Source organism: Peromyscus eremicus, chromosome 10 (assembly GCF_949786415.1).
Source record: "Peromyscus eremicus chromosome 10, PerEre_H2_v1, whole genome shotgun sequence".
NCBI lineage: Eukaryota > Metazoa > Chordata > Mammalia > Rodentia > Cricetidae > Peromyscus > Peromyscus eremicus.
The window spans coordinates 64,902,110-64,924,078 of record NC_081426.1 but is presented as its reverse complement, the minus strand read 5'-3'; the positions used below and the strand labels follow the sequence as shown (position 1 = coordinate 64,924,078).

At 43.0% G+C, this 21,969-nt stretch overlaps 1 protein-coding gene across 6 annotated transcripts in view; it reads left to right on the top strand.

Annotated features, from left to right (window-relative positions):
- Fryl (FRY like transcription coactivator) overlaps positions 1 to 21,969 on the top strand; it is a 246,331-nt gene that overhangs the window by 129,173 nt on the left and 95,189 nt on the right. For all 6 annotated transcript variants that reach the window (XM_059275978.1, XM_059275977.1, XM_059275976.1 and 3 more), the window contains exons 5-13: positions 1,412 to 1,465; positions 4,260 to 4,399; positions 5,362 to 5,458; positions 12,175 to 12,254; positions 12,973 to 13,053; positions 15,288 to 15,456; positions 15,680 to 15,772; positions 17,489 to 17,587; positions 18,809 to 18,910. In XM_059275978.1, coding sequence (XP_059131961.1) covers positions 1,412 to 1,465; positions 4,260 to 4,399; positions 5,362 to 5,458; positions 12,175 to 12,254; positions 12,973 to 13,053; positions 15,288 to 15,456; positions 15,680 to 15,772; positions 17,489 to 17,587; positions 18,809 to 18,910 — 915 coding nt within the window. The remainder of the gene's footprint in view (positions 1 to 1,411; positions 1,466 to 4,259; positions 4,400 to 5,361; positions 5,459 to 12,174; positions 12,255 to 12,972; positions 13,054 to 15,287; positions 15,457 to 15,679; positions 15,773 to 17,488; positions 17,588 to 18,808; positions 18,911 to 21,969) is intronic.

Sequence of the window (21,969 nt, the reverse complement as noted above, 5' to 3'; positions counted from 1 at the left end):
ATGCCCAGTCTGGGGGATCCCACACCTCTGGCCTCTGTGGGCACCTGCACTCATGTGCAGATACACATAGTTAAGAATACATGGTTCAGCGATTAAGAGCACTGGCTGCTCTTCCAGAGGACCTGAGTTCAATTCCCAGCACCCACACGGCAGCTCATACCTGTCTGAAACTCCAGTTCCAGCTTCTGACACCCTCACACAGACATACATGTAGGCAAAACACCAGAGAACATAAAATTAAAGATAAATAAATTGTAAAAAAATAAAATAAATCTGTTTTTCAAAAAGAGTTCATGTACAAAATACCTATACCCCCACGAGTCCTCCTTGAACAGCGAATTATACACCAAGGAAAACTGACTTAGCAGCCTTAGATGGAGGGGGAAATAAACACTTTTTTCTAGAGCCGTGGTTCCCAGGCAGTCTAACTACTGCTGTTTCTTCTCTATAAATAATTTCAGTACATAGAGAGAACTGGACAGTCCGCCACCCCACCTTAACCTAGCTTATTTCTGAAAACAGCACTTAATATGATGTTTATTTGTTTGATTTTCAAATGAGAAAAGCAAAGCACAGAGCTCTCAAGTCCTCCAAACCACGTCCAGATCCAGCAACCTGGCCTCACAGGCCGTGCGTGGCCACTCGCTGTATGTGGATGCTATTCACAAACACTCGTGATCCCTAACCCCCTCTCCTTTGAGACAGGGCCTCACTTTGTGCTCTGTACCCCACACTGGCCTGGAGCTTACTGTATAATCCAAGTTGGCCCCAAACTCCCACCTGCTTCTATTTCCCCAGTGGTGGATTACAGACATGAGCCCCCTGGCCCACCCCCGAAAATGATTTATTTTCTTTCCTTTCTACCTCCCCCCCACACCTCCTCCCTCCCTCCCTCCCTCTCTCTCTCGCTCTCCTCTCTCTCTCTCTCTCTCTCTCTCTCTCTCTCTCTCTCTCTCTCTCGCTCTCTCGCTCTCTCGCTCTCTCGCTCTCTCGCTCTCTCGCTCTCTCTCGCTCTCTGGTACCCAGGGCTGCCTCACACATGGTTGTTCTATCACTCCTCTGTATCCCCAACCTAGTCAACACTGGTTGAATAAACAAACAAACGAATAAAAGCATAGTGATGACATGTGAACTTGAATTTAAACAGGTCCTTCGTTGAACTTTCATTCCTTAATCTAAGAATTGTTTGTCATAAATGGAGCCACTCTATTTAGAGAGCACATGCGAAGTCCCTTGCATGGGAGTAGTTTGAGTCATCTACTGTGGCGAGGGTAGGATGGAGGCTTACCTTTCTTTAAAGCAACCTATTGAAAAATGGAACAAAAGCAAAATGAACTGTAAGTCTAAACTGTTGATCACATGGCGGCCTTCTAATGTTTTGTATTTAAGCCGTATTTTTTTATTATTATAGGAGAAGCTGTTATCCAGATCTCTGCAGAGGGGTGAAGACCTACAGTTTGACCAGGTACTGTAATTTGGGGGAACGGTCTTTCTTTGGAGGACTGTATCTGTTCTAATAATAATCTAGTTTGCACGTGTCCACCGTTGAGAAACTCCTTTATCCTGTGTAGTGACCCTGTGTATTCCTAAATGTCAGCTTTTCCTGCAATTGAGCAGTGAACTGGCTTAGCATGGCAGGACTTTCTGCCTTTCTTTGTTGATGTCTTTAACATGCCTTTCAAAGCCTTCCCAGGAAGCTAACTAAATCCTTCCAACTCATACTGTGTACCAGTTTGTGTCTGCTATTTACTTGTGTCTGGGTTCATTTCTTGGAGACAGGGTCTTGATGGGCTGGCTTCGAACTCTCAGAGATCCATCTGTCTCTGCCTCCCAAGTGCTGGGATTAAAAGATGTACACCACTACCCTTAACCCTGGGATCTAGAATTTGTCCATTATGTTACCTTACCTTTTAGCATTAATACGTTAATATTCTGTCCCTTTGCTGAGATTAAAATATTGGCTCACAGGCCTTGTATCATAATCCTAATCATTTTATTACATGATTATTATTTAAGATAACATCTGGTGTCACCGCCTTTTTTAAAATACTGTCCGTATTGGTGCACTGGTGTTCTAATGGTGAGCAGTAAGCGTGGCTGGCTGCCTTCCAAAATAATGTGTCTAGGAAAAGGAAGTGAATGCTTGTATTAGATTAACTGATCAGATAAAGCAGCAGACTGCTTAGGACTACTGGCTGAGACTCCCAGAATCCTGTGCTGCTGGATCCGACTACAGTTTTGCTACATCGTCACCACCGAGAGAGGCTCTACAATAGCACTGGCCTTTCCAACCTGGTCCGTAAGAGCCAACTTTCCACAAGCACTGAGTGAGTAGACACTGGTCTACAAAGAAACTACACACAGGGAGGCAACCCCTAGTTACTCAGTGCTTTTCAAGGCTTACTCTACCACAGAGGTAATGAGAACATTAGCATCTGGCTTCGTCAGTGAGTGGATAATCAGGCCTTGAACTCTAACTCAATGCCATTTTCAGGAAATTTTCTGGGTTTTTTTTTTGTTTTTAATGTAAATGGTCATTAAAATTTGCAAATGAGTGCTAAATGGTTTGCTAATGGAAACAATGTTGTGTATTATATATTTAGCAGAACAGACGATGTTTTATTCTTTCTTAGATACTAAATGAAGTTTTGTTGAGCCACACTACTCATTTTAGTAAAATGTAATTTTTTTAAGCACATGGAACAATAGAATTAAGACTTTGTTCTGACAGTAATTCCCAATATTACAAAGCATATCCAGTTATAGTAATCTATAATAAATGGAGGCCAAAGGAAGTTAGAAATCATGAAGAAGATTATAGGACCTAAATAATGAAAAAGAGGTCATGGAATTAAGTAAACGATGCCATTCTTTTCTCTTTTCCTGGATAAACTTTATTTTGAAGTTTATAGAGAGCACGAAACACCAGGGAATTAATTTGATTTTTAGAGATATCAATTTATCTTCCTACGGTCACAGGACTGAACAGGCTCTTGACTACTCTGCAGCTCGCTTAGATAAATCGACAGAGTTCCATGGAGCTTGCTTGACCATGTGCTGGTTTCACATGTTAATTTGAGAGGCAGTGGGTTGAATCAGATATAGAAATGCCTTGGAATCCTTGATGATATATGACCGGGGCCTACCCTTTATAGCTAGGCTTGGAAAGTTGGGTTTGTTCAAGAAAGAAATCAATGGTATTTACCTGGAATTTGGTATTAACCAGCTTTCTGCTGCTGTGACGAAGATATTAACGAGGATGGAAGAAAGGTTTATTTAGGCTCATGGCATCTGAGGTTGCGGTCCATGGTCACTTGATCCTGCTGAGTCCTGCCTGTGAAGGCACAGTATATCTTGGTAGTAGCTTGTGATGGCTAAGAAGTAAAGAGAGAAACCGGAAGGGTCTAGAATCCCAACATTCCCTTCAAGGGCCTGCCCTCCAGGTGATCCACTTCCTGCCAGGAGGCTCCACCTGTTAAAAGTGCCACCATTTCTGACCCCAGCCTGAGCGGGGCACTAAACCTTTAACACCCGAGCCATCAGGGACATAGGTAAAACCAGTGCAACCCAAGAGCATCAAGGATGCATTTTAACCGTTCACCTCTTTACACATTAGTATGTCATCCATTTACAAAATGGTGCCCTAGTCACTAGGATTTGTTTTCGCCACGGCTCTACCGTGTTATTTTGTGGATATCAGAGTGATTATAGTTCTTCCGTGTCACAGTAGTACCTGGTAAGATGGAGCCTTTCCTGCCATCCTTATGCAATGGAGTCTTCTTTGTCTTCAAATCTTACCAGTCAGAAACTGTAACATTTTGGAGCATGGTTCATATAAGCATTGACAAGCTGGTGGAGCAAGAGCGGAAATGCTTTGAAGAAGGGGTGGGTAAGATGTGGAAAGGAAACAGTGGTTCACCGGTGTACCTCACTGCTCTCCAGATATATCCCTGAGTGTAACCAAGGGTGTAGCAGACAGACTCGATTTTACACACATATGTGGCATGTGGGTGCCGGAAGATCACAAGCTACTGAGCTAAACTAAATGGTTTGGGATAAAGTTTGATTGTGGCTAAAACTTAAGCTGGTTTTATTTCATTACATGGCTAAAGCCTTGGCTCATCTTTTAGCTCTGCGATGCGTTTTACTTCCTTTGAGTGACCGTTCCCATGCACTTCCAGGGGAAGGCTCATAGAGTTGGGCGGTTGCTGCCCGCTGCTGTTTTCTGTTACGATATTTGGCTCTATCTTACGTTTCAGTTGATAAGCTCCATGAGCTCCGTAGCCGAGCACTGTCTCCCTTCCTTACTCCGAACCTTGTTTGACTGGTACAGACGCCAGAACGGAACCGAAGATGAATCTTACGAGTACAGGCCTAGGTCTAGCACGAAATCGAAGGGGTAAGTGGCTTATTTCACTCCGTTTTACCTGGCCTTGAGACGCTTGCAGCAGAGGGAGCGGTGGTGTTATCAAGCTGAGTTTGTGTCATTTGGCAACTGAGCATGGATTACTTTAGTCAGAAACGGTGTAGGTTGAGTATTTATGACCATGTGTGGTAGTGTGGTAAGCATGAAGGCAAGTCATGCTTAAGCTTCAATAATCTATTGTATCAGATGTAGGCTGGGGGTATCCATCCCCGGGATAGTCAGACAGAAAGAAATCTCAGGAGAGCCATCCCAGAATTTAGTTGTGGAGCTTGTAAGGACGGTGGGAGATAAGGTGGGTTGCTAACTCAGAGAAGGCCCAGCTTGTATATTTGCCAGGGGAAGCATTACAATACAGTAAGAACGAAAGAATTAGGACCCGAAAGAATTGTCTTCTGCCTGCAAATTCCCCAAGGGACCTTGGGTTACGTAGAATATCTGCATTCAGGCGATTTCTGGCGGCTTAGCACTATGCTTTGGTATGCATCCCGGGTGAAGTTTCACCTTAGATGTGTGAGAAAGTTACCCCACCTTGTGTCTCTACCTAAAAAAGTTAGCGCTTTTGCTTAGTTCATAACAAACAAACAAAAAGAAAAAAAAAAGCTACCAATGAAGTATGAAGTCCTACCAAGGTTTTCTAGATGAAAATTGAAGTATTTTTTTTCCTCATGCCAATTCTTCTATGAAGCTTATTTCTAGTAGATAGAACAGTGAAGTACATGTATAAATATCTGAAAATGACAGAACATGCCATACATGCAGTGGGTGTTTGAAGCCAAGTCCCCATCCCAGTTGGTATTGGATACTGCCCACCCTGCACACACTCACTGGAGCTAAAGAGGAATGCAGTAAACAGTTCGAACCAACCACTGTGCTGTAGCCATTTTGGAACCTGGAGTCTATCTCAATGCAGTTCTTGTCCTGGGTTCTTGTTTCAGAGATGAGCAGCATCGTGAGAGAGACTATCTTCTGGAACGGCGGGACTTAGCTGTAGACTTCATTTTTTGTTTAGTCTTGGTTGAAGTTCTAAAGCAGGTAAGTAGGTGCCTTTGTATCTCAAAAGCCTGAATCTCCCACTGTCTCCTGCGCCTTCATGTTTCACGTTCTCCATTCAGGATGTTATCTCAGTTTCTGGCCCACGCAGTAACCAGATGATTTAACTTAATTACGTGTCTTTCCATTGCCTGGGGCTTGCTTGCTCTGTACCCGTCTGTCCCTGTTCTTTTTACCTTCACATGCCATCCAAGAAGCAGAATCATATTTGCAAGAATAAGCTGAATAGAATTTGTGTTAAATGGGGACTTTTAGCTGTTAATACTGTCTGCCCCTCATTTTATTACTTAATTCCTTTTTTCTCCCACTTAATTTTCATGAGTTGAAAGTAAAGATATAAATAATGCCAGACATGCCATTTGTTGAAATTTAATAAAGGTGTGCATACAGATATACTTGTATGCATTTGAAGGTTGTCTTGGTTTGTACTCTTTAAGACATTATATGTTATTAAAGGATCAGCCATGTATTTCTAGCTTTGGACTGTGGTTTGAGAAGAAAATTTAAAAAAGAACACATTTTGCTTATGATGTGTTTGGATAGGAGTTTTATTTTTTTGTTACTTCTGATGGGATGTAAAAGAATAGCAAATGCCACATCTAAAAGTTATTTACAGTCTACTTTGATTTAGTTAACATAATATATACTTGGATTATAGGATTATTTATGTATTGTGTTTCGTTTTACATTGTATGTGAACAGGCAGTTATTTGAGAGCCTGAAATCTCAAAATAAAAAAGCGTAAAAATACATAAAAGAGATAAATGAGTTCATCAAAAGTCAAAGTCACCTTATACATTTAGTCAAAGTATACATTCTATAAAGTGTTTTGTATGTTTGTTTTTGATGAGGTTGTTGTTTTTGATATTGTTGTTGTTTTAGTAGGCCTGGGAATCAGATCTCTTCTGTGTGACTGTGCTCATGGGCCAGATTTGGTTTCTCTGATCTCTGAGTGTGGCCAGGAGGCCAAGATGCTATAGCCGAAGTATCCGGGGCAGGAGAGCTTCGGGGAGAAAGGGTCTGGTGAACTTGACTGTGCTGCCCCTGTGGCTGGCAGCTGGCATCACTTCTGTGCTGACCTGTGGGCTTGCCATGTGTGTGCACTGTTCCTACTCCTGTACTGCTCCTGTGGCACAACCCCAAGCTTAGATGAGTGGTAGGGCAGTGGCCAGACACTCTTCTCTCAGTGACGTATACTGGGTTTCCTTCTTGCAGGCTGAGAAATTGCAGCCTCCCCACCAGACACTGATCTCCATGATCCTGCCTCACTGTAGTTTTTCTCCTTGGTGTCTCCTGCGACTCTCCGGTTTTGTTGTTGTTGTTTTGTTTTGTTTTTCCAATCAAAAAGTCACCTGGTACTTGCACTGGCTTCAGAGTTTCGGCCCACAAGCAACCTTGGTGTACCTTGAGGGGTACCCTCATTCTTTCCTCTCCCTCCCTTTTCTCAGAGTGGCAAGCCTCCTGCCTCAGCCTTTACAATCCACACAGCTCTTCTAACACAGGACCACCGCAGCACCAAGGAACACGGGCCTTTGAGAAGTTTTCCTGGTCGGCTCGTTTTTCCAAGATCACTGCCCAAGGCCCTGCTGACTCACGGCTCACAGCGACTGGGGTGGAGGACAGCAATGTGCTGCCTCTGATAATGACTCCGGTTCTGATGCCACATGGTTTCTCTCGGCAGCGACCTTCCCTCATCCTTTACCGCCACCTCCTGCCAGAGTTCAGATGTACCCAGTCAGAGACAAGCGAGTCGCCGAGGGCATAGGGGCACTACTTCCGAAACGCTTTGTAGGGACTCTTCCCCACAAAGAGGCAGAGGTGGTTTTGTTTTTGTTTTTTTTTAAATTAGTTTCCCTAAACTATAGAAAATGAAATAAAAATCAATAGAAGTTTCTCATTTCCTTGTGTCAAAGTGACAGAGAGCCTCATAGAGCCCAGAGTAATTGACTTTACTATATCTTGAATTTCCTAGAGCTTTGCTTTCTGCACAGTAGATCCATGCTGGACTTTGCTTCTGTCGTGATGGAACCCCAGATGTACTTGGGGTACTGGAGTATCAGTTCACCGGGCTCAGTGTTGAGGAGTAGTAACTAGTCCCATGACTTAGTCTTCGACCTTATAGTATAAGTTACCTGTCCCTGAAGAACAGTTATATATTCACTACTACCCATGTTTTGAACTCTACCCCACGCGTGAAGGATTCTGTAATCTTTGTGCCAGCTGATCATTGTCATTGTTGGGAGGTGGCCAGGGCACATACTAATATCCCAGCTGTCTGTCTTGTTGGCTGAGGAACTCAGGCTAAGTTGTTTGCCACTAGCCTTTTGTCCTCTGTGGAAAAGGCTTGCCATAGTATACTTTTGTTGCATCGTGAGAACTGAATTCAGTAGAACTTGGTTGATGGGAGATTCCCAGGCAGTGTTCTCCGCTGTCTCCATGTGACAGAAAAGCTCTTGGTTGTGATGACGTGGTGACGACAGTTCTGTAGTTCTTTTGTTTTTAAATTTGCAAGTTCGCCTTTTAATAATAAAAAGTTACTATTTTTAGTAAAACCAGTGCTTTGAAATTAGATCAAAATGCCCAGCGTCTTTTCCAATTAATGTTTTAATTATAACAAGTTGGTACAAAAAATTAAGTTAGTTTAAAAATGAAATGAAATAGTAGTGTTTCACCATGAGAACAAAACTAACTGAAGATTTAAAAAAATATTTTAAAAAAAAGTGAGAAGAGGGACTGGGCAGATGGCTCAGTGGGCAAAGGGACCGCTATGTAACCATGAGGACCTGAGTTCAGATCCCCAGCATTCATCTAAACACTGAGTATAGCCTATAACCCCCTTACTGGGGGTATGAGACAGGAGACTCCTTGGAGCTCATTGGCCTGTAGTCTAGGAGAATTGATGCAGCCAAGTCAGTGAAGGACCTGTCTCAACAAGTGTGTTGGAGGAGTAGTGACTGAGGAGGCTATCTCAGCCTCAGGCCCCGCACTCACATGTGGACAGATGCACTCACCCACACACATACGCCAAACGCATGCACCACACAATAATAATAATTAAAAGTAATGTAGAGACAGCCCAACTTTCACATCCAAGCTCCATGGACACATACTTTCAGAAGAACTGTGTGTGGCTAAAGCCAGCTGTGGGCTTTAATGTTGTAACCAGGGGCTTTGGGATGCTTTGCATTTTATATTGAGTTTTAGTTGTTCATTGAGACTTTGAGGCAGTGAGCAGGGTGAGAAACCCTGCTGTGGAGGGTTTTCATCTGTGGCTGGATGCTGAGCACTTTCAGATACACAGCAGCCCATAATATGCCAGTGGCCAGCCCTGTGGAAGGCCCAAGGCATGTGGCTTGTCACGCTGGGGAAGGGAGCATGGGTTTGCTCTCCTTCTGCTGTGATCCGCACTGTATGTCACTGTGAGGAATGAACATGGTCACCTTCCTCAGGAGTGAGCCCCAGTGACTCACCACCATTCCTGTCTCGGTGGGATTTTGTGATAAGATAAAATTTTGTGAGGTGGCCACTGGAATAAACTTGTGGGTATTGTGTGGTGCGCACTGCGTCTGCCCTTCTGGAATGTTCGAGTAGAGCAAAAACTGCTGCTAATGCCACAGCAACTGTTAGACGTGAAAAACTTGAGACTATTACCCCATAAAAGGAGAGTTCTTTCTGTCTGAGCTGATAGACTCTGCTCTCTGGTTTGACCATTCAGCTTAAGTTGTTTGCACTCCTGAATAAGGTGTTAGAGATGGTTGTGACCATGTTCAATTCTGAAAGGAAAGTCCTAGTGTTCCAGTCTCCTACCGTCAATTTTAGTGAAGTCTTTATTCTTCCTGTAGCCATCTTTCTTTTCTGGCTATAAGTCAGAGTAGACCAGGTATTCTGTCCTCATTTGCTTCATTGTTTAAGTGTGTGTGTGTGTGTGTGTGTGTGTGTGTGTGTGTGTGTGTGTGTGTGTTTATTTATTTTAGAAACTAGGGACATAGAGTATTCTAGAGAAAAGCCAACTCCCAGAAGTTCATCCCTGTCATGTATAAAACAGAAGGTAAATACCTACCTTGTAAGCCTTGTAAGTGAAATTTGTAAGTGAAATGAATGATGTCTACAAAACTGTGAGACCCTGCTGCAGTGAGCATGTTTAAAATGTTGATTGTGGTGGTCTTAATAGTGCACTCTGAGCAGCCAAGTGCTGTCCTGGCTGAGGTGGGTAGAACTCAGGAGCTTCTAGAGCAAGTACAGAGTGTTTGGAAGAAGTCGTAGGTTTAAGGCACCTTGCGTTTCACACCAGACATCACTGTGAGGAAATCAGTGTGGGTAAACCAGAGCACAGTTTACCACATGAAGTACCCCTTCCCACAAATCAAGTCACTCAGAAGGTAGAATCACATTATTTTGGGGTTACAGACATCTAGGCCTGACCTTCATGATGAACATTATGAGTGGTGAGTTGAATTCTGGGAGTTGCGCTGCTCATTCAAGCTCATCTTGTTTCGTGTGCTCGAGGCTTGACATCACCTCATGGCAGGTGTCTGCTCGGGTTAGATAATGGGGTTGGTGGTCTGGCTGACCGAAGTGTACAGGACAGAGCAGTGATTCCAGCGATCTCATTGCTCCCTTGGGTGCTCTGCTGTATGCTGTGGAGCCAATACAGGAAAATTGGTCTGGGGGGATAACAGAGCCATGCCGTCTGCCTCCATGAGGTTTGGCTTCTTACCATCCCTTCCTCTTGACTTGGCTTCCAGTGTCTCCAGCCTATACTCAACCCTTCATCATGGTAACCTTAGAGAAAGGTGGAAAGGGTGAGTGGACAGGGTGACTCTCCCTTTGTAATGCCCCAAAGCGCATTCTCTCGGGGCTGGAGAGTGTGGGTTGTAAACACTAAGTGAATAGTGTCACTTAGCATAGCCTGCGAGCATTGGGGCAGCAGAGACTGTTTGCAAGAGAGACCGACATTGGATCAGTAGACTGTTGGCATTCCCTCATAGAAGGAGGCATTGGGGAGTGTCATTGGACCCTCACCTGTGATTCCAGCCACTTCTTCTGGCACTTCCCAGTCAGCTGTATGTAGTTCTGCCACAGCTGCCCATTGCCTTGTAGTTCTGAGAAGTCCTAGAATATACAGAAAATGGAAGGGGGGCCGTCTATGCTGTTATGTGGATGTCATCATCCAAGTTCACCGTAGTAATAGAATTCTGGTATAGAGGTATTGTCAAAGATTTTACAGAAATCTGAAGCTTCTGTGGTGTGGTTGCTCTTCACTGTGGACCTCGAGTCTCTGGAATTGGAGAAGTCATGATTCTGCTGGATGTGAGCATTGATGTCTTTATGGCTGGCTGTGTTTGTTGGTTTTAAATGTTTGTTTACATGTGAGCCTCCTGCTGAGTTTGCCAATTATAATTTAAACCCAATTACTTGGATTTCGAGTTCATTCCTTTGCTGGCCTCCTTCCTTACTATCTTGCTAATTTTTATAATAGTTTCTTAATTTTAAGAATGTTTTATATGAGTTTCAGTAATTTTTTTTATTTTGAACTTTGTTTTAAAATAATAATACTGTTTATTATCATCTAGTACGTACTTCTTCACTCATAACTAGTTACTAAGGTCAGCCAGTGAAATGTAACTATTACTCTTTTCTTAGGCATGTAATTGTTACTATGGAAAAATGGGAAAGTGGGCTGAAAAGATGTCTCAGTGGTTAGAGCTCTTACTGCTCTTGGAGAGGACCTGAGTTTCCCCCCCCCCCCCCCCCGCACTCATTTTGGGCAGCTGACAATTGCCCGTGGCTCCAGCTCCAGGGGACCCACCACTGCTGACTTCCATGGCCTCTACATTCACAGGCACATCCTCCCACCACCACCACATACACATATCTAAAAAGAATATAAATAAATCTTTCTCCAAAACAGAGCAAGTATCTTGTTCTGTTGTAGTCTCAATAACTAGAGACTTACAAAATCAGTTGACAAGACTGACAGGTCAAAGGACTTACTATATCTGCAAAAGGAGGCCTTTATAAGAAAGAAAGGAATGTGGAAAGAAGGGTTAGACCCAAAAGTTTGTCTACCATTTTGCAGAGAGTATTAACTTGTAACTTAAAAGAAAAGGATTTTGGACTTGTAGAGGCAGTGCATTATGGGAAGGTAACTGACCACATGGGAGAAGACCCGTCAGCTGACAGCGCCTTAGTCGGACCTCTTTATGCTGCCCCATCTCTGTGCTGACATCCTGTCTCCAGTAATAACGACTGGTGTCTTCCTCCTGGTTCAGAAGGCGTTCACACCTCGACCAGGGTGAAATCCTCCAGAAAACGAAACTCACACCTGCCTGTAGACAGCACAGAAGAGAGAGCTTTACGTCTGTCGTCTGTCACCTGTACCTCACAGTGCCACTTGTGGGTGACATGCAGTGAGCCCTTCACTTGGTGACGCGCTGGGTGGAAAGTGCCACGCACCCCACCCACGTGTACAGGAAGCCTTGCTTACTTACATTGTCTTTCCAACTTGCTATTCTCAGACTTAATGTTTTCCCGCCAAGTGTAAAATCACAGTAGCTTGTGCATTCTCCTTCATTGTTTAAAGAATGTGTATTGCCTTAGGAACAGATTACTGATAGTATTGAAATGGCGAGACTATTCACACAAGTCTACTGTATTACTTACATCTTCCTGACACGATGTTTTTCTTTCAATTCCAGATTCCCGTTCACCCTGTGCCCGACCCCTTGGTTCACGAGGTTCTGAACCTAGCCTTTAAGCACTTTAAGCACAAGGAAGGGTAAGGATTAACCAACTTCAGGTTGTCGCTTTTTTCCTGTAGTCCAGATTCAGGCTGTTTAAGTCGGGTTTGAAATCTCTCCTCGTCACTCCTAGTTTTGGCTGTCTTAAGGTGACTGTGTAAGACTAGACTGGCCTTGAACTCTTGATCCTTTTGGCTTGGCCTTCCCGATGCTGGATTGGCAAGCACGCATTACCATGCCTGGATCTCAAGTTTGACTCCTATAATGAGTTCAAAGCAGTTATCTCCTAATTATTTTTAGTCTTTCCCGACTATAGCAAAAAGTTTGTAAAAATAGTTCATAGCCCTGTGGATTGGATTTGTTTAGAGTCAGAAGGCTAAATTTCATGGCAAATTAAAATGTATACAGAAGAAGAAAGTTCATGTGGTTTTTATCCTATAAGTATGTGTTCAATGAAGATATTACAAAACTCTGATAAGAAATTTTATTATTGTTTTTTCTTCTTTTTCTTTCAGTTTTTTTTTTGTTTTGTTTTGTTTTTTTAACTTTGCTTTGGTGACAGGTTTTCACTCTGTAACCCGGGCTGGCCTGGAACTCACTATGTTGCTCATGTTAGTTTTATTATGCTCCTGCCTCCGATTCCTGGGTCCTGGGAATCTTAGTGTGAGCCACCACAGCTGACTTGCTGATAAGGAATTTTAAGTGTATCAAGAGAAAACATTTAATAAAACACTGTTTGTTCTGTTGTTGTTTTAGATACTCAGGAACCAACACTGGGAACGTTCATGTCATTGCGGATTTGTACGCAGAGGTGATTGGCGTTCTTGCCCAGTCAAAGTAAGCTACAGAAACCATTGTCCATGCTGTGCTTTCTAGAGTGATTTGTTCCAACCTTGCTTACTGTGCTCCATAGAGACCCCTGAGTAAAGCCCATTCCTGAGCTATATAGAGACTGCCAGCAACACCCATTCCTGAGCTACATAGAGACCCCCGAGCAACACCCATTCCTGAGCTACATAGAGACCGCCAGTAACACCCATTCCTGAGCTACATAGAGACCGCCAACAACACCCATTCCTGAGCTACATAGAGACTATCAGCAACACCCATTCCTGAGCTACATAGAGACCCCTGAACAGTGCCATTCCTCAACTACATAGAGACCCCCTGAGCCACACTCATTCCTCAACTACGTAGAGACCCCCGAGCTACACCTCTTCTCAACTACGTAGAGACCCCTGAGCAATGCCTATTCCTCAGCTATGTAGAGACCCCTGAACAGTGCCATTCCTCAACTACGTAGAGACCCCCTGAGCCACACTCCTTCCTCAACTCTGTAGAGACCCCCGAGCTACACCTCTTCTCAACTACGCAGCTTGCATTCATTTAGCTCTGTTTTTCGTGTTCATCTGAATCAAACCAGAAGCTGTCCAAAAGAGTCAGGACATTGCTTCAACCCCAATTTTTCAGAATTCTGTGAGAAGTGTTTTTAAAAAACTGTTCATTTAGAGACGTGGGCAGAGCTAATTAATTTTACTGCTTCCAGGTGAGTGCTTTTATTCCTTAGCCTGCACTGAAGGGCGTTCCAGTCATCTTGTTTTAATATGAAATAGTTTTCAGTAGCTAGGAAAGATACCAAGTAAGGAAAGAGGAAAGACGCCGGATTACTCCAGTGCTTAGGAGTACATTCACAGGGCTTTCCTGAGACGTCTCCTATGGACTGTAATGTGTCTGTAGGGTCTGGGGTTGCTCCAAAAACTGGAAGCATTTGGGTTTGCTTTTGTTGCTATTGGGAAACACATTTTGTTAGGAGACTAGTGTCAGTTTGCCTTTACCTGGATGGATTTGGAAGAGTCTTTGGCCCCGAAATCACCACATAGCAACCATTGTAAACTCTTAAGAAGGCAAGCTTAATAGTAATCAATGTCCCCCAATTTGCATTTTAACATTCAGTACTATATATTCTTTAGTACATTTTAATCTTTCTTTATACCGGAGGCCCTTTGGATAGTTCATGGCATAAGACTTAGAGCATCGTTCGAGTATTTTAATTGATCAAGCCTCCCAAAAGAGTACCTTAATGTCTCATTTCCACTTAGCCAACATCAGTTCCTTTAACTCAGGTGAATGGACATAAAAATCATAGGTATAAGCAGTGATAGATTTTTCTTTACATCATAATTCATGGGGTTTTTAAAGATAAAATGTGTCTCAGTCTTTGAAACATCAATCAGAAATTCTAACTAATACAATAGCAAGCTAGATGTGGGAGAGTGCTAAGTTATGTGGCCAAGTTAACTCTAGGTGGTAGGGACAGGGACTGGGAAATTTGTGGTGCTCACCTCACTCATTTAGTTGTGAGAGAAAGAAACACACTACTGTAGAGCAGTACTGCAGCATTCCCACTCATGCCTGTGAGGAGCATGGGGAAATGTGAAGGGAATCATAACACAAGAGACTCCAAGCGTCGGGTGGTGGTGGTGGGGGCATTTCCACTGAGGAGGGGGACAAGGGGTTGACAAAGGTGATGTGTTTGGATCTTGTCTAGAACCTGTCTTTGATTGTAGTGATTTCAGTTCAATCTTTGGTTGGTTGTTCCTATGGATTTGGGGTTTTGTTTGTTGGTTGGTTGGTTTGTTTTGAGACAGGTCTCACGGCTGCAAGCTAGGTTGACCTAGAACTTGCTATGCAGCCCAGAATGGCCTTAGACTCTCAGAGGTCCTCCCGTCCCAGCCTCTGATTCCCTCCACGTACCAGAGTGCTTGGCTTTAGATATCTTCTAGCGAAGAAATGCTAGTCACAACGATTGTTGATTTGAATTCAGGGTTGTGCTCACATTTCTCAAGCCTTCACCTAGGGAGATGAGGGCCTTTCTTCTGTGTCTCTGCACATGAGACACCAATTTTCAGGTATAATCAATACCCTGCAATTGTGTGTTTTTCTGGTCTTTTTGATGAAGGCAGAGAAAGGTGTCATTCGGGATATATATCCTTTGATTTTTACCTTAAAGACCATACAGGAAGTTAGTGTTTCCGGATTCTGGCCCAGTGATGTCTCCACGTATGTTGCAGGTTTCAGGCTGTAAGGAAGAAGTTCGTGACCGAGTTAAAAGAGCTACGACAGAAGGAGCAGAGCCCGCACGTGGTTCAGAGTGTCATCAGCTTGATAATGGGGATGAAGTTTTTCCGAGTGAAGATGTATCCTGTGGAAGATTTTGAAGCATCATTTCAGTTCATGCAGGTGACGCTCATCCTCGGGGCTGGTAGTCACAGTTAGCCCAACACTGGCTGTTCTTGGTCCTTTTAATGCCATTCCACGTGAGATAACTATCCTTGGCGTGGAGTGTCTCTGTTTTCACTTCAAGCTCTCTTGACCTTAGCTTTGTGATAAAAGAAACAAGTGTTCATGAAAATGTGATATTATGGATTCTTCATCCATCTAAACATTCCTTTTTCCCTTCAAGGAATGCGCTCAGTATTTCTTAGAAGTAAAAGATAAGGATATAAAACATGCGCTCGCTGGCTTATTTGTGGAGATTCTTATCCCTGTAGCTGCTGTAAGTATATACATATGCATGTCTTTATACCACACGTCATATAAAACCCATACTTCCTTTTCTTCCCCAAAAACTCTTGCAAGGCCGTGAGCCCATGGGGGCCTCACTCGTCCCCTGGGCTCCCTGCTCCCTGGAGGTCAGTGTGTTATGGTGACCAGCGTAGATTGTTTCGCACATCATTTCATGGGTTTTGATTATTTTCCAGTTATTGTAGTCGATCAAGCAAATCTAGTCTCCTTTGTCTTGGCTGGATATGGAAGTAAATGGCATTTTATTCAGATTTCACTCTACTTAAAACTTTGGGGAGGGCATTTATTTTCATGTTGACATTAAACTGCCTTGGCTTTCACTTTTGTGCATTGTCTGGCAGCCGGTGTGTTCTCCTAAATTGCCTGACATGCTCATGTACTGCTTCTGAAGCATGCTTGGGAAAGATGGCCAGAAGATTGTTGTCATTGAAAAGGAAGCTAAGACATTGGAATATTAATGACAGCGCTTGGCACAGCTTTCAAAACTGCCTTTTCTGTTAGCTTACTGCTAAGTCAGGAAAGGTTTTTGTTGTTGTTGTTTGTTTGTTTGTTTTTAATGGGGACAAATAAAAGCCATGAACTGAAGGTTTGCAAATGATCCCAGTCAACCTGATCATCTTTCATACTGGTGTTTAGTCCCAAATACTTGATTTACTTTGTTAACAGACAGGTCTGTCTTTATAAAAACCAAGTCAGTTGTCATCTGTTATCTACAATGACTTTTCCCCCAAATCCATTCACTGTCTTAAGTATGTGGGGTAGAGCCTCTACATAAGGATTTTGTAGGGACATACCTCAAGCCATAATCCTGCCAGTCCTATGTAAAAGCGGTGCCTGGTCCTGGGACACTTTATCTCTCTAATGGCCTCCCTCCTCTCTTTGCCTGTCTTTATTCCTTCATTATATACCGTTTCCTATGTATCAGGGACTCTACTGCTCGTAGAAAATAGAGACTCCGGCAAGCTAGGAAAGGTTCCGTATGATTCTCCAGCTTATTTCTGGCATGCAAACAGAGAATAAACTTGGATGTAGCATATGTAGGATGTCATGTTATGGCAGGCACTGTGAAGAACTTGCGTGGGTGCCCAGAAGGGAAGAGTGGCTAAGGGTAGGAGAGTTGAACTCTTAAATAGAGTATGATTATGTAAGTACCAGCTTGAGCGTGTTGGGGACAACTGAGCACACGCTAAGGGCGTAAGGAAGAAAGACGTGCTCTGTCTGGGGAAGGAGCATCTCAGACACCCCTTATGGGTGTCCCGAGACTGTTTAGGGACAGCCGGGAAGATGCTGTGGCTTGCCCCGTCACCCAGGGGCAAAGCTGTAGGAGCCAAGGCTGCGATGGTGAAGTAGGAGGTCTGTTCAGTGAATGAGCTGGGTTTAGCTTAGAGCTCACTTCCTGATAGAGTTCATCCAAACGGCCCCTCTGAGTCCTCCCGGGAGCCCAGATGGCTTGTCGTCCATGCACCTGCCCTGGTCTCACCTCCTGTCTGCTTATTTTCCTCCTCATCTTGTTCCTGAAGGCCGGTAACCAGGTTTCCTTTATTAACATAACATTTGGTACATAAGACGTCTGTGTAAATCTCGGTGAATCATTAACTCTCTTCAGTCGATGCAGAAAGTTCTCATAATGCTGTACAGTTTACGGGTAGTAACCGCTTCTCTCTGTTTGTCCTAACTCTTTCCCTAGGCTGTTAAAAATGAAGTCAATGTCCCCTGTTTGAAAAATTTTGTGGAGATGCTCTATCAGACTACGTTCGAACTGAGCTCCAGGAAGAAGCATTCACTGGTACCCAGAAGTGTTTCAAACCTTCGTGTGCTTTGTAGTAATTGATTTATGATTCCTGTAGAGATCGAAGAGAAGTGTAAAGTGTGAGATTGTAAAATACCCAGAGCGTAGGACAGGGCAGACTTTGCACATTTATTTTCTCCTGTTCCACTTTAGATTTTCTATTTTTTATTATTAAAGGAGAAAAAAAGTTGCGAGGCATATAGCAGCACGCACCTATAATCCCAGCACTTGTGAGGCCAAGGCAGGAGGGTCTCTGTGACTTTGAGGCCAGCCTGGCCTACATAGTAAGTTTCAGGATAGCCAGGGCTAAATAGAGAAACCCTGTGAGAAAGAGGGAGGGTGGGGGAGAGAGAAAGAGAGTTTATTGAGTAACACTACAAGATTCCCTCAGGCCACGCTGTACCTGGGGTACTGCCTACCAGATGGCCTACTCTTCTTATTTTACTGCCTCTGTGTTTAATGGGTTCTTCAGACTTCCTGCTCAGTGTTTACCTGTCTTGCCAGGTGTTTTAAATTTTATACTATGGCATATGTTGACTATAGTTTTATATTAAACCATAAATTCTTTTATTTTATACCGTAAACCTGTGTTCGAAAGCATCGTGTTTTAAGAACCATTCACCATGTAATTTCATCACTTCCATTCAGAAGCTGATGGCATTTTTTTCCCCCAGTAAACCCAGCCACTTCACGTTACGTTTCTGCAGTTAGGGAAAAGTGTGGAGAATTGGTCAAATATTGACCGTCTACCTTAGAGATGAAATAATCTTGACTATTACCTGTGTCAGACATTGTCCCGAATGCTTTGCGTTCTTTGGCATTCTTTAAGCCTCAAGTCTCAGGAGGACGTTGGTGATTATCGCCTCTCACTTTCCATGTTTGCAAAATAAGCCACTGTCGTCATGTGCTCGGCCAGAGTCAGCTGAAACTCCAATGCCAGTGTGACCCTTGGGAGTGGGGAAGGCATGGGACGCTCCGCTCCGGGGACAAGAAGGAATTTGTCCTAACTTGGGAGATGCTGCTTTAAGTAATTGGTTTCATGAAATGGGACATTTCTCATTTCTTGTCTATGAAATGACGTTTTGTATTGAAAATGGGGAAGCGGCATAGAAGGTCTTTAATTTTTTTTTTTTCTTTAAGAGCATAAATGAAGCCGTCATTCATGAGTCCCACAGCCTGCTGTGAAGATGTTAATTCTCTCTTCCCTGTCTCTCACAGGCTTTGTACCCACTAATTACCTGTCTTCTGTGTGTCAGTCAGAAACAGTTTTTTTTAAATAACTGGCATATTTTCCTACAAAACTGTTTGTCACATTTAAAGGTAAGACACTGTTGCACCTCTGCCCTGTGGACACTGCCTCTGCTGTGTCCATCTCTGTGTATCCTCTGAACAGTAAATTCCATTACCCTTGCTGCATCTGAATAATATATATGTGATAATCTTTTGTGGGCTGTACTGCTGTGGGAAATCGTGTATAGAAATTAATAAATCCTTTGCTTGATTCGTTTGTATTAATGCAGAACTGTGTATTCTCAAGGATCATTACATCATCTTAGATGTAGTGATAATTACCTACAAATACAATTATCAAGAATTATGAATGAACTATTATTTAATCTCACAAAACCCTCCACATGCTTACCTTGTCTTCTGTTTTAAGAAAGTTCGGTAACGTTGGCTCAAGCCTGAGTAACATGCAAAAACCTTGATAGTAAACTGTCACTAAAAGCCACTTGACAGTAACTGTGCACAGCCGAATCTGAACACGGGGTACCAGATCCCCAGCATGTAAGCTCCTGAAACAGTTGTGACTTGAACGGAGGGGTACTTGTTACTAACACCGTCTGGCATGTCCACACTTATTCTTTCTCAGTGTTGATAACACAGCTGTGAGAGTCCGTAGAGAGAGCTCTTCTTCCCAGGATGCTCTGCTCGCCTGATCCTCATTTCCTCTTTGGCTAGGAACACAATTAGTATCTGACAGTAAAGGAGCGACTAGGCTTCATCTCCATGTCATGTGACTACAGAGTTAGATGAGTCTCTTCAAACATTTGCTGACAAGACAGAGAGGTGTAATCAACATGATAGTTCCCTTTCTGTCCTTAGTCTGAGTTTCACTGGATACTGAAAACCCAGTGTTTTGACGAGAGTAAAACCAAGACCCGACAGGTTAAATGAAGGTCTCGGGCCATGTGAACAACTGGACTCCTTCACCCTTCAAGAATGATCTAGTATCTTTTTCATGATTTTATATATTGTCTTCAAAACTGTTTTGACTTCATAGTAGGGTATATGAAAGATGTAAGTCTTCAAAAAAAAGATTCATGACTCCTTTTCCTCTTACACATACATTCATTTAGATTCTTAGACAAGAATTGAGATTCCCTCTTTGTTTATCAAACTCTCCAAGACTAGATCAAGTTGATCAAAGTCTTTATGTCTCGCAACCAGGAAGAAACACTGTCAGTTACTTACATGGTAATTGGTCTGTCCTTATTTTGATCATTCACACGGATGTAGGCACTAACGGAGAATGTGCCATTTTCTGTCTCGGTTTTATTTCTTCTGAAAGGGTTTTAAGATGTGCATTTAATGTTTCTGGGAGAGTGCTCTGTTCCATGACAGTTCATACCTTTCTGTTGCTTTGTTGAAGTTCCTTTGTATCTTCGTTTCAACCTAACATACTTACAATACTTTCACAGCACCTTAACTCCTTCCCCCATTATTTTCTTTTTTTTTTCTTTTTTTTTTTTGTCTTGAGGCTTTCATTTAAAATGTTTTCTTGGAACCCTTACCTCCTGTTTAATATTTCTGGCATATTGTCCATTTACGTGAATGGCTGCATCAATCTGCCGGGCTAAAGGCAATAAGAGCCACTTAGCATAGCATGAGTATTTGGATTATAGTTGGCTTGGCCATTAACCCTTAACTTACATTAAGGCTCTATTCAGCAGAAATTGTGTGACTTGGCCCCTGCTCGTTAAGCTTCCGGTAATGTGGCTGCTTGTGCTTAGCTGTGGGAGGAGTTTTAAACATTCTAAGAAATGTCATGCTAGTTATGTGCCGTAATAAGTTATATTTTATTTCTATTTTTACTGGAAAATTAAATCAAAGGCCTTTTCTGATCAATTATGTGATTCAAGTAATCTCTTGATTAAAAAAAAAAAATCCACCTAAAATTTTTTCATCTGATTACCACCACTCCTAAGGGGTCATCTAAGGGGTCATTTTTCTAATAGTTCCTGGATGCTAGGTAGATTGCATCTTGTCATTTTTCACTGTAGCTGAGGCAGAGAGAGAGGATAAGTGGCCTGTGCGTAAGTAGCCAGTACTGACAGAGATGGTTTACATCCCAGCAAAGCTTCAGAACGCTTGCCCGTTCGGGTCTGCCGTATCCTCCTCGAATATGCTGAAAGGAATGCTAAGGGTTTTAAGGAAGCATTTTGGCTGCAGTTCTGCGATATTAAGAGGCATTATGCTCCAGCGTCATAAGTATAGTGAATTTTCCAGGCACTTAGAGCTACTATACAGCTTTAAAAAGAAGGAATGACTGTGCCAGGCTGAGGCGCTCAGGCCCAAGTATTGCAGCATGAGAATCCCGAGTTAGGATTCTCAGCACCAGTAGAGATGTCGAGTGGGCATTGCAGCTTCCCTCTCATTCAACTCTTGGAAGGTAGAGACGGGATTGATCCCCAGGACAAACTGGCCACCTAGACTAGACCAAAACAGCAGCTTCAGTTCAATCAGGAGACCCTGCCTGTCGGTTGGATAATACGGAAGGTGATGGAGGAAGACTCTAGAAGTCAGCCGCAAGCCTGTGCACACACACATTCAGGCACACACACACACACACACACACACACACACACACACACACACACACACACACACCCTCAACAGGCAAACGGTCGTCTCCTGCACAGAGACACACGCAAAGAGCCTTTTTCAAGTTAGCATGCCCAGTTTTTAATTTGGTGGTCACAATAAATGGGCTCCATCGCCATATGCTGCTCATGTGTGAAAGATGGCACCTCATTCCCAGTGAACAGTTAATGTTAAAATTTTTGTCTCTTAACAAGAACATAATAAATTTCCATTCCGTTATTTTTAATCAGTTTAGGTTCAGTTGGTTTATGAATACCAATTTTAAAGTTTCTGAAGAATTACCTAGAGACAAAGGGAAACAGCAAGCACAGGGATTTGCCCCTAATAATCTCTATGTGGTTTCTTTCATTTGAACTTAACCAGTTGGCCACTGGGTGAAAAATTAGGTAATGAGACATTTTAGTTTTCTCCCAGCTCAGAGTGTCATAGGCATGCTCCAGGATACCCACAGATTGGGATGGTTTTTTTTTGTTTTCCTTTTCTTAGCATTTCTG